Raw genomic sequence first — 13,227 nt, 5'->3', positions numbered from 1 at the left:
TTCTGCTCTGCTGAAAATATTTGGGCTGTGAAAACTCCCACACTGTGACAGATGTCAAGTCCAATTAAGCGACACGTGTCCAGGTTTCTGTCCAATAGGATTTCCCATTAAATATCAATTTAAGTGAGGGGGGGGGGATGCCATCCCTCTTTCCCTATGCCTTTATCTCTTCCACCATCTCCAGGCTCAACCCTTTGGTACCAGGAGAGAATCCACAGCATCTCAGTTTCTCTCCCTCTGCCACCTTCCCCAGCTTTTCTTTGCTTCGCTGTCACTACACGGGGGACTTGCACTTTTTCACCAACATCATCTCTTGCAGCATTTCCAAGCCACTGGCAATGGTTTATATGCATGTATAAATAAAAGAGATAAAGAAGGAGTTGGGACAGAAGGATACGGGGTATATTTTAAATCTGATCTTCAAGGACTGGAAGAAAACTAAACATTTATTTCCCTGCACCCTAGTAAATAAATACATACATAAAAAGAAGAAGGGGACGCATCATTATTCCTGATTTACAGTATTGTGTGCCTGGGAATAGAAGAGACATCAGCTGAACAAAGCCTATCTCTACAGAACAATCTCACTTCTGAGCCAGATCATATCAGAGACCTGCATGGCATTTTCTCTTTACAGGGGTAAGCCGAGGAGTACAACATAAATTGAATCTTATCCCGACCATCATCTTTATCGATTGTGCTGCTATTAGGAAGGAGAGGGGGGCAAATATCTTGATTGTGTTTATCTCTGCATCTCTTTTGTTATTTATCGAGACCTGGGAGGAGGAAGAGAAGGGGAAAACAGCACTTTTCAACACATCCTCACACACACACAAACACACACCGGCTACTGATATATTCTAGATCTCTGGGAGAAAAAAAGACTCTGGTGGGAAAATGTATCTCTAACTCGTCTTAAATTACCTACGTTGTTATTTATACTCTCCAAAAATTAGATAACATCTTCCATTTCTGGACCTGCGAGGCCATCACAAGGAATGAGATCTGCCTTTTCCAATTCAAACAGAACAACTCGCTGCTTTTAATTTATTTTTTATTCTGAATTTTTCTTTTTCTTTTTAATGTTCCTCTCCTGGAGTTTCGAACTGTAAAAGCACCAGGGTGTGGGAAAGGGGGCTTTAAGAAAGATTGTTGCAAAGACTCAGGCAAGGTAAGCGCTCTTTAACTAATATTCTTTTGCAGGTGAAATTGGAATCGTTTTATTTGAAATCTCTCTCTTTGTTCAGATTGCCAACATAGGCGCTGGATATTGTTTGAGATCAACCCAGATCGTAAAGGAAGGGAATTCAACACGCTGTATGGACAAACCTTACAGCAACTTTCTCCGATAACTAACGCTATAATTTCCCGTTTTATATGTTGCCACGCTGTAAATTTCGAAAGCTATTTATCTATCCCTTCTTTCAAATCAACCTCTCAGCTGAAAGACGCTATTCGTATTTTTCAGAAGATCGCTGATATTTAACCTGCGTAGTGGCTTGTTATTTTGTTTTGTATTCTTGCTTTCAGAACCTCATTAGTAAAGTCATCAGCATTTTAAAACAGCAATAAGCAATTCGGAAAGTTCTAGTGGTCCCCGAGTCTCTTCTAAATGAAGAAATCTTGCTGTTTTTCTTTCCCCCCTGTTTCTTTTTTGTAATCGCTTCATGTTTGTTTCCTTTGCTCCCTACACAGCTTCCTGCAGTTCCACTGTTTGTTTTCTTGACACATTCGCCGGCATATTGATAGACTTTTAATCCGTGTGGATGTGTTGTAATAAAACAACTAGATACAGAGGGAAGTGGGTTTTAGACTCTGAATTCCCACTCAGCCTTTCCTCTCAGGAAGCTCCTCAGTGTGCAAAGCATTTCAAACAGGGTGGAAGCTTACCTGACCCCCCACCCTTTATTATTAATTATCATGATTATTTTATTTCAAATCTTTAATGCGCTCGGAATCATACAGTCTTTCGTTTTGAAGATTTTTTTTTTTTTGCAAACTGGTTCTGAGTAATAATAATAAGAAATAATAATAATAAATCATTAAATGCCCACAGTACTGTAGTTGAGATCATAAACTTTACACTGAAATACTTTGTAATCCTAATTTTTGTGGTAGGTTGATGTATTCCCTCCTCCCTCCCCCACCCCACATTTGTGTCCAGGGTTATTCTCTAGTTGCCTGATGTATTGTTTTATTACATGCCGGCATGTCCATATGAGTTCCTGGATTTGTATTGCTGTCTACATGACAGATGGTGTTCTGTGAAGCTGCAAGAAGATACGATTCAATTTTCTTTTGAAAGGCACGTCTAAATTCAGTCATTTATTTATATATTTTAGAAGGAGGGGGAGAGAGAGAGAATGAAAAGAAATGTGAAAGTTTTTTTTTAAACCATCTTTAATAACCTGGAACCCAGAAATATCCCCATCCAATCAGTTACTCTGACGCTACAGATTCAAGAAAATTAGCATGAGAAAGCAGCTCCGCATTATACGAAGAATAGAATAGAGGAGCTACATTAGATCCTATAGGTTTGATTGTATCTCCCCCATACTTCCACGCTGGCCTTGTTATGGTTAAAGGGTCTTGAGCTATATTTCTTTCTATTTTAAGCCATCAAATCCATATTGGATTCCATTTCCGGGTTAAGCAAAAAAAAAGTTTAACAGACAATTGGTAGAGGGGAAATACTGTATTTAGAAATGAAAAATCTATTTAATATTTGGAGAGTAGCTGAATTATTGTTTTATTCTTATTTTATTTTGTTATTGCTCCCTGGGCCTGTTTCCACAAGCAAACAAACTAGGGAAATGATCAGAGGAAGAATATTCTGTAAAAGCTGTTGACAGATGTTAGATTGTAAATTATGCAGTATGGTTTATTGTTGTTATTATTATTCCTACGATCATTGGTAGTAACCCTTTCCACGTAATAAAAAAAATGGATTTGAGTTTCCTCTACAGAAATCTCCCTGTTATAACCTAGGTAAGATATAATATTTATCTTTTGTATCGTCTCTATTTTACTGAGATGGGGGTTGTTTTGTTTAGAACCAGTTAGTTGGGATTTACAAACCCTTGGGAGAAGTAGGGAGGAGGCTCAGGCAAGGGGAAGGACATTGGTAATTATTATGAATTAATTACTATTATTAATTATTATTATTATGTAATGTTGTTTTTCAAAGCCAGGTAAAGGGAGATATAATCAGAGGCTAGAGGGCATGGTTCTACTCCGGAGTAACTCCACTGAAGTCAATGACACAAAGCTAAAACTGACGCAAGTGAGAGCAAAATCAAACCCTAGTCTAGTCTGGTTATACCCAACCCGCCTTTGTGCCCAAACACATTGTTGTCTGGTTGTTGTCAACAGGCCCTATCTCTAGCGGGTCTCCTGGTTTGATCTGGTGTTTCTTTCTCCTTGGGCCAAATTGTTCTCCCTTGCAATGGTGTCAATCTGGAGTCACTCCCTTGCCTTGGCTAGAACGACTCCCCCAGGGTTACACCCGCGCGTGTCAGGAGCAGAATGCGGCCCCGTGTCCTGACCTGGGAGGCGATTGCCGGCTTGCTCTCCCCATAGCGGAGGGCGCCCTCCCTGACTCCCCTTGGCGCTCCGATTTGGCATCTTCAGGGCCAGGGAGTGTAATTCCAGCCCGGATTGGTACCGGCGGATGAGCTCCGCTAGCTGGGAGGGGCTGGGCCGGGCCCAGGGGAAAGGGGCTTTGCCGGTCGGCTTGCACAGTAACAGTGTGGACTTTTCTATTTTGTGCCTCCCTCCTTCCCCTGCCCCCTCCCCCGTCCCCTTCCCGTGTCACTGAAGGCTCATTTCCCCACCCCACCAAAATGATGCTCAGCCCGGACCAAGCGGCGGATTCCGATCACCCCTCCTCGGCTCCCTCGGACCCGGAGTCCCTGGCGGGGACCGACGCCAAGGGGCTGCTGGGCTGCTGCGTCTCGGACCCGGAGCCGGTGGAGGAGGGCGGCGGGGAGGGCAAGGGGGGCGGCCGGGCGGCCCTGCACCCCCAGCAGCTGAGCCGCGAGGAGAAGCGGCGCCGGAGGAGGGCCACGGCCAAGTACCGCTCGGCCCACGCCACCCGCGAGCGGATCCGGGTGGAAGCCTTCAACCTGGCCTTCGCCGAGCTGCGCAAACTGCTGCCCACCCTGCCCCCGGACAAAAAACTCTCCAAGATCGAGATCCTGCGCCTGGCCATCTGCTACATCTCCTATCTCAACCACGTGCTGGACGTGTAGGGGCTGGGCCGCGGCGGAGAGGGGCCGCGGGAGCTGGGCTGGCGGGGACGGAGGCGACGCGCACTGCCGGGAGGCGAGACTGACAAGGGGAGACACTTGCAACATATTCCACCTGGGGACGGGAGGGGCCCTCGGAGCCCTTCCTGGCGGCCCCGGGGGTGGATCTGACTCCTTCGGGACAGCTTTGCGGGGCTCCCCAGAGGCCTCCGGCTCAGACATTGCGGATGCATCTGCGTTTTCTGTAGGGCCTGATAACCAGCCAAGACCGTTCATGTCAATAGACCGACTCGCTGTCTCCTGCAGGGCTAGTTTTCCTTTGGAAATCACTCCAGACTGCGCAGGTAACATTTCATTGTCCTCCCTTTCTTACTGAAGGAGAGCTCAGAGCTGTCATGGCTCTAGGGGCCAAAAGCTCCGAAATTAGAGACTTTTTTATTTCTCCTCCCGGACAATCGCACAGTGCCCTACACAAAACGCAAGAGACCAGTTTGTTTTTCACACGAGAACTTCTACAATTAGCCTCCAATTCAGCAAAGCACTTAAGCACTTGCCAGGTCAAGGGGACTTTAAAACGGCCCTAAGTTCTGCAAGCTTAAGTGCTTTGCTGAATGAGGACATTAAAGACTCACAGGGTAAAAGGAAGCTATAAAGAACATAAAAAGGGAAAGGGCAGATGCATTTCCAAAGTCTTCTGGGGGTATATAAAAATAGACTGAATATTTTGCAAGGTTTTCTTTTTAAAAATCTTTTCCCACCTATACCACAAGGTGGAAGAGCAGTTTGGTGATACACATATAGAAAGTCCAGTTTTAGAAGGAAAATGTAAAATCAGATTGTTTTTCAGGTTGTCAAGTGCCCCTTTATATATCCAAAAACATCTACTTGTGACCTTAAACATGTGACCCATGGGTGCAGTTAAAAATAACTATTTTTTATTTATGTTAGAAGGAGTAGACTATTTATTTTTTTCAAGACCTATTTATTTTTCTGAGTGGTGACAATTTTACTTTGGATACTTTGTGCCAATTGGTTTATATAGTCGAGTGTTTACACTTTCTCCTGTGGAATATTATGTCTAACTTTTCAAGTGTTTGTTGGGATCAATACAGTGGTTATTTGTTTTTTGCTCCAGTTATATTGCACTTGTATATGACAACCTTCCCTTCCGCCCTGTTTCTAAGTATATTTTATATATTAAGACATTTGTTCTTGAAGGATTTTTTTTTTTTGTGTGGGATCAACACTAGCACTTCACTAGAGATTTTTTTTTTTAAAATACTTGTTGTTATTCTGAACTATAGTTATGTCTGAAAAGTACTTTACAAACAGTTTATAAGAGAAGTAGTTTTTTTGTCTGTGTGTGTGTGTGCGTGTGTGTGTGTGTGTGTGTGCGTATGTGTGTGGTATTTTTTTAGGAAATGACTTTTTTCCTAAAAAAAAGAAAAGAAAAGAAAGAAATAAAAATAAAAATAAAAAAAAATCCAGGACTACTTTCCTTTGTAACAACCAAAAAAATTCTATAACCTGAATATGTTTCATGTTCTCTGCTGTGAATCTCTCAAAACAAGGAGCGCGTTTTAGAGACAAAAAAAGAAAAAAGAAGTCTGCGATCCAAAGATTTTAATCTTTTTCAGGGTTTTTTTGTGTGTCTCTGTTGCTTTATATAATGCAATATTTTGTAGTGAAAATAGATAAATCTGGTTTCTATCTGATGCGTTTTTCATATCTCTCATGAATGGTGCGCTGTTTTGCATATAAATAAAAGTATCAAATAAAGCTGGTTTTTCTTAATTATTTTTCTTTGATTTTTCCATAAGATGGAAATTAGAAAGGATGTACAGCCAGTATTTGCATGAGATTTTTGAAGCCTTCTAAAGTTGTCTGTGAAAGAATCTCAACAGGTTGCACAAAAATGGACAGTTGCTGTCTGATGCTAAAGATCATAATTTATCTGATAATAAAGAAATTCCTCACATAAGGCCCTGATCCTACAACTGGGCTCAACAGATTCAGTTGCAGGATCGGGGCCTAACTGTGTATGAGCTGCAGGACATTTCTTTCATCCCCTGCTCATTCCACTGGGCATCTGGTAGCACACTTTAAAGTTCAGGCTGTGAAGTCAAATCAAACCTTTAGAATCACCTATTTTTACAAATTGTTTCTGACACATTCATCTACGTGGCTGGTATTTTACATGCTTTGTCCCTGCCTGACTGTGAGGTGTTTGGGTTTTTTAAGTTTAATTAAAATCCCTTCTGCTAGTTCTGATTTGGATGCAGTGAAATAAAAATACACTTTTCTTGTTTATAAAAACTCCAACCCCACTTATTTGGACAGGGCTACAGCTAAAATGACTGATAATTGAAACACGGCATTAATGTAGACCTGATCTTGTAAAGGTATATTACCAGGGTGAAAATCACACTGTGCAGGGGACCAGCAAGGCCTAAGCACCACTTAACTGACAATTAAGCCCTTGTCTGGCTCCTCTGCATGGGGTGCATTTTACCTGCAGTGCTGTACACTATGAGTAGTCCCATTGACTATGGGACACATCTTTAACCTTCACCATAGTAATGGTGTCCATCATCAGGCCCACAATCTTCACTGATGAATAGAGGCTTTACTTAGTTTGAAAAAAAAATTTTATTTTTGATTAACCACAGTCCTGACCAGCTGAAAAACTGCACATGGAGAAGGTACAGTAGATGATGTTAACTCTAAAGGTGCATACTTTCATATGCACTGTGCAGCATATACAGATATTGCAGCCAGATGTGCCCTTTTCAAAATGTTACAACTTTAAATGATCATGTAATTTTAAAACTTTTGCTCCAGTTTTCTTCAAATCTGGCTTGTTTCATGTAGACCACACAGAGATTTATACGTTATGCCGAGTATGATGACAATTGACTGAGCAGATCTGAAGTTATGAACATTTACATTCAGCAAGCCCTGGCACTACCTTAATTCACACAGACTTACAAGGTCTGTATACAAGTGTGGAAATGCATATTAGGGCCAGATTCTACTCTCAATTACACAGGTGTAAATCAGTAGTAAGTCCACCAGTATAAATAGGCTGCAGTACTAACATACAGAAATCAGTCCTTGGCTGACTGGCGCCTCTAAGTGGACCAGCTCCTGCTTTAACTGAAGTCAATAGGGGGTGAGGGGTAGTAACGGGATCAAATCCTAAGTGTGACTTTTTCTACTGACATTGGTAAATTCCAGTTGTCATTTGATGGCTGATGCCAGTTAATTATAAAAAACTAAGTCTTTTGCTCCCCACTTCTTTCTTTTTCTTAAAAATAAAAATCATCATCATTGAGGAAATAAACACAAGAAACAAAGTTAGTGCAACATGAAGTCTTCATGGTTAAGCATGCAAAAGCCAGGAAATGCCAAAATGAAGATCAAATAAACAACCTTAACTCTACCCCCTTGTGCTTATGCCTTATGAGACAGATACCATCCACAGCTCATAGGTTATCTTGGATACACTGTACCTAAGTTAGTAGCAAAATGTATTATTATTTGACTTACAGGATGTGGTCACATGTTAAGGACTATATCATTTTGTGCAAGCTGACCAGCAGGCAGAGTGCAAACTTAAAATGAATAGTGCTGACTTTTTAATGTTTAAACCTGTATCCTTAATGTTGCACTAATGTGTTTTTTTGCATTTAATGTTAGACATGAGCCCACACTGCAACCATGGATATGAACATGCTCAAAACTCGGGAAAGTTTAGTTCTGAATCCAGACCTAAATCTGGCCCTGAACAACATGGCTCAGGTCCTTCTCTAATTAATACTGATATAAAGTATAAGACAGAGACCTGGAAAATACCACTAACATACAGAAATCAGAAATGCCTCCAATGTACAAACCTGGGGCATTTCACTAACAGATATCCAGCATACCATTAATATAAAGAGATAAGACATATCACTAACATAGCAATGGGGCACGGTACTTCCAATATATGACATAGAATGCTGTGCTAATATATTGACAAGTGCACATGAATAACATCAGACATGAAGCATGCAAAAAACATGCAAACACAAGGCATTCTACTGAAACACAGAAATGGATCCTGCCACTAACACAATGACAGAGATCAAACTCCTGCACACAGACCATGGGCTAACATAAAGATATAGGGCACAAATCTACACCACTTTATCCGCAAGTGTCACTTACACAGGTAAGCTTACTCATTTCTAAGGGCCAATTTGCATGAGTAAGGGCTCTTTACATATGCACTGTGCAGTGTATAATGCTCATGCGCATAAAAGATTGCAGGGTCAGGAGCATAGCGCATTCTACAAAACATGCAGACATGAGTTACACTGCTAACAGACAGGCATACATGAGGTAAACTGTTTCCAGACATGAAACATGCCTCTAACTTTTAAGCATGGTACATGCTATGTTTATTCATAAATAGCTTAGTTACTGACCAAGAAATAGCACCGTCAGGTTGGATAATGTTATGTAGCCAGTGCTCAGAATGGGGGAAACAGTGCGGGCGTTTGAAGTAATTTGATATCTTGCGTTATTCCTACCAACGGGGGAAGGAAATGATTTTCTATTTTTTGTGTGTGAGTTTCAACAAAGAAATGGCACTTTTTCAGTGTATTGTTATGAAGAAATACCCAAGTTTATCTATCTAGCTATGTATGTCATATTTGAAATAAGGCATACATTTTTAACAGCGAGAGTAATTAACCATGGGTCAACTTATCGAGGATCCTGTTGGAGTCTCCATCACTGACAATTTTTAAATCAAGATTGGACGTTTTACTAAAAGATCTGCTCTGGCAATTATTTGGGGGAAGTTCTATGGCCTGTGTCATACAGTGGGTCAGACTAGGTGATTGCAGTGGTCTCTTCTGGCCTTGGAATCTATCTTATCTATAAAAAGAAAAGGAGTACTTGTGGCACCTTAGAGACTAACCAATTTATTTGAGCATAAGCTTTCGTGAGCTACATCCGATGAAGTGAGCTGTAACTCACGAAAGCTCATGCTCAGATAAATTGGTTAGTCTCTAAGGTGCCACAAGTACTCCTTTTCTTTTTGCGAATAAAGACTAAGACGGCTGCTACTCTGAAACCTATCTTATCTATCTATCTATCCTGTAACCCAAGTAACCTAGCCCTTTTAGTGTGGATCGATATAATCTAATATCAGCCATTATTTTTCAACATTCTTGGTTTATTCTCTAAGGGAGGAAAGCTCACTAACCACAATAACAATCACCCCAAAAGAAAAAGGCACTCTCCTGCAGTTTTTGTTTCTTCCTGCCGAGGTGATTTTGTTTCCCCTGCCTCTTCCCGTGGTGCTGGATTTCTCCTTTCTGTCCAAAATGGCCATGCTGTTTTATCCTGTGTGTTATTTGCATGTGGGCCTCAGATTTGTCTTTGGCTCCTTGTATGGTTTGGGATGAGACCCTCCCGTCTCCTGGGAGGGGGGCAGGTGTTGCTCCAGTCGAGCGAATGGAACCAAATTACAGGACCGTCTGTCGCCTCCTCTGGGAGATGGCAGAGGGAGGAAAGGAGGGAAGGGAGGCAGGATGCCACATGACAGAAAAGAAAGGCATAACATTATCCTGATGCTGATAAGAGCCTGAAAACATGAGTACACCAGCCCTCAGCCCCACCCTAAAATAGGCAGCAGCAGCCACCTGAGAGAGAAATGTCAGTGTTAGAGACAGAAATGAACTCAGATACTGAGCTTGAACAGCACAGGCTTAAAACTGAACAGGGCTCAGATCCACCAAACTTTCACACACACCCTCAAGAAAAACCCAAACCAAAACAAAACTGGGCCACTCAACAGGCCCTTCTCTCAGCTCCCCGTATCTTTGAACTTTCCCTCAGCTGTCCATATGATAGGCTCTTCTTCCTAGTGACTTCCCCACAATCTTCTCTCTAGGAACTAGTTTGTGGGAGGTCTTTCCTGCATCTGGTTCCCAGGATTCAAATACCCTGCCTTAATCCACCTTTGGGCTGATACCCTGTGGGAGAAGCTCTGGAGAGACAGGGATCATCCCATGACGAAATGAAGTGGACATAGATTGGGTGCTTTATTTAAATAGAGTTGTCTTGTGGTGAGAAGGCATGCCTGGGCATCAGGGTTCCTGGATTCTCTTCCTGGCTCTGCCACTGACCTCTTGTGTGGGCTTGGGCGAGTCATTTAACCCACACAGTGTCCCATTCCGTAAAATGAGAGGTGGAGTATGTGGGAGAGGGAGAGGTATGTGTATGTATATGTATATGTGAAGGGCAGGATGAAGTGGAGGGGTGGAAGTGTAGGGGTAAATATATGAATGTTGGGTGTGGGATGTGTGAGAGGGAGAGATACGTGTATGTGAAGGGAGGGATGTGTGTGAGTGGGAGTAAGTATATGAGAGGGCAGGAGATAAAGACTGGAAGGGAAAGTAGTATGAAGCATAAGGAAGGGGAAGGGTTTGAGTGGGTGGGTCTTGATGGGGGTATACGAGACAGGAGAGAAGATGCTTAGAATGGCCACAGATAACAGCCATCTTGGGAATTACAAGCAGTCATTATAGGAAATTCAAATCAGGCGGAGACTGATGCCATGTAGGATGGAGCCACAGGGAGTCATTAATTAGACATTAAAGACTGCTGAAGGGAGTGGATGACAATATTAATGGTGTCCATATAGAGAGGGACATTCTGTCTGAGTACAAAGAACAAGGGATTTGATTTTACCCCCAGTTTACTCTTCCAATGAGCTGTCCGTCCGTTTCTCTTTCTAAATCCTCCTGCACATACAAGTGGTGAAAGACTGCGGCCTCGGGGGCCAAAGGACAACAAAGGTTTATGAACCAGATAAACAATCTGGCTTAGTGATGTTTGGAAAAAGAAAGAAAGAAAGAAAGAAAGAAAGAAAGAAAGAAAGAAAGAAAGAAAGAAAGAAAGAAAGAAAGAAAGAAAGAAAGAAAGAAAGAAAGAAAGAAAGAAAGAAAGAAAGAGCAGAGATGGGCAACAGGGCTATGACCTTGGGAAGAGCTGAGTTTGGAAGGATTTTCTTGTGTAGACACAGTGGGCAAAGACCAAGCTTTCAGTGCCTACTCAAGCTAAACTCTAATAGACATCAATCGGATTTTTGCCTGGTAAAGGACTGCAGGATCCATCCCAGGTTTAAACACAAGCTTCAAAACTTTGCAAGAATCAGTTCCTACAGGAATAGCCACAAATCTGTACTGGACATAGCAGCAATAGCGTCCTTGGCAGACGGTAGTTTCCCTCTAGCTGCAGTCTCAAGGCCCAAGTGTGAAAGCTCTCAGATTTTGCTGCCATCATCCAGCAATGGGGGCTGAAGCAAACATTAATCAATGGAGTTAATTAAATGAAGACCAAGGGAAGACTGGTTTATTCCCCTAAAGACTAAGGTTCAGGTTCTGATACCAGTTACACAGGTGTAAATCCAAAGCAGCTCCACTGATGTCACCAGAGTTACTTGCGATTTACAGCAGAGTAACGAGAGGATGATGATGATGCAATAGCACCCAAAGGCCACAGTCGTGATTGGGCGCTAATCAGAACCTGATCCTAAATATCCAGTCCTGACATTCTTATTGACTCTTTACTCAGGCAGAACTCCCAGTAGACCTTACATTCTATAGGGGTAGATTCTATTTTTTACTGTCACAGTTTCTGACCTTGTCTGAATTGTCCAAAACAAAACTAGGGTCAGGTAAACTGGTTCAGATAAAAAAACCCTAGAGATAGGCTCAAGCTAAGAAATTCACATCTGGATTTTGAACTCTCTAGAGTGGGGAGATGATCCAGGGTTTTAAGTCAGCCTCCTCCCTAATAGAAACCTACCAAACTTTTGCCCCAAACTGAACTCAAGACGGAGAAAGGAAAAGAGAAGATGTGAGTGAAAGAAAAGATGTGAGAAAGAGAACAGCCAAATGAACTATCACCAGGCCGTGGAGGGGACTAAATTGTCCCTCCTAAGCCTGCCCAATATTCCAAACTGCTCAGACTGGGGCTGCCTTATGTTTCCATGTTTTATTTGGTGATAGCCTCACTGGAGAGATGGGTATCTCTCAGGATGACACTGCAGGATGCTAGCCTGAGCCTGACCTGGGCCTAAACTGAACTCCCCAGTATGAACACTCCAGGCTTTGGGAAATCCAGGCCCAAGTTTTGTGGCTCATGTGAGCCAGCCGTTGCTGCACAGTTATGTGTTGTCCATCAAAGAGCAGTTTTGGGGAGGTTCTTTCTTGACGAGACAAAGAAAACGCCGGGCCCACTGGTTCAGAGATAAACATGGGTGGCAAAACTCACCATCCCATACATGGACATCAGACCCTCTTCCTCAAAGCCTACACTTTGCTATTCAGCTTTATACTGGGGACCTGTACAGTACTTCCCCCGATATTCCATTCCTGGAGCCCCTCACACAGCTCTGCCAATGCACCCCATCCAGACCTTCAGCACCCTTACTAATTCAGTTCCCAGGTCTCTTCTGAGCAGAGACCGCCAAATATGTTGAACTGTGTGATGTTTTTGTGACATGTACACAGCAGACTGGTACAGGACTTCCCAGCTCAGTTTCCCTTGTGACAAAACCCAGGATTTGAACCCAGATCTCTAGAGGTAACCTTGTCCCGCTGGATAGTCTTCTGTGTTACTGCTAAAGCACCGATGAACAGCTGAACTGCAATTCATTCTTGATCTCCAAACACTCATAATCTCCTTTCTGTATGATTTTGAGAATACCAAACTCTGCCTACCTGCCTGTCAGTAACATATTTGTTAATAATTTACCTGATTGATTAGCTGGGCGCAAGCAACCAATATGCATTTTACTACAGCCAAATATAAAGTTATACATCTAAGGACAAATAATGTAGGCCATACTTGCAGGATGGGGGACTGTATCCTGGAAAGCAAGAGACTCTGAAAAAGATTTGGGGGTTGTGGTGGATAA

General features: G+C 42.4%; 1 protein-coding gene across 3 annotated transcripts; it reads left to right on the top strand.

Annotated features, from left to right (window-relative positions):
- The first annotated feature begins 206 nt into the window (after positions 1-206).
- NHLH2 (nescient helix-loop-helix 2) lies at positions 207-5,986 on the top strand. 3 transcript variants are annotated; one of them, XM_073329025.1, is made up of 3 exons: positions 207-639; positions 957-1,171; positions 3,820-5,986. In XM_073329025.1, the coding sequence occupies exon 3, from the start codon at positions 3,843-3,845 to the stop codon at positions 4,248-4,250; it is 408 nt and encodes a 135-aa protein (XP_073185126.1). In that variant the 5' UTR covers positions 207-639; positions 957-1,171; positions 3,820-3,842; the 3' UTR covers positions 4,251-5,986. The 3 variants fall into 3 exon arrangements, with proteins under 3 accessions (XP_073185126.1, XP_073185118.1, XP_073185136.1); XM_073329017.1 differs by having other exon boundaries at positions 207-1,171; XM_073329035.1 differs by lacking the exons at positions 207-639; positions 957-1,171 and adding an exon at positions 3,203-3,283.
- The last annotated feature ends 7,241 nt before the right edge of the window (positions 5,987-13,227 follow it).

This window comes from Lepidochelys kempii, chromosome 1, assembly GCF_965140265.1.
Source record: "Lepidochelys kempii isolate rLepKem1 chromosome 1, rLepKem1.hap2, whole genome shotgun sequence".
NCBI lineage: Eukaryota > Metazoa > Chordata > Testudines > Cheloniidae > Lepidochelys > Lepidochelys kempii.
The sequence above is the reverse complement of the archived record's forward strand: the minus strand, read 5'-3'. Positions and strand labels throughout refer to the sequence as shown.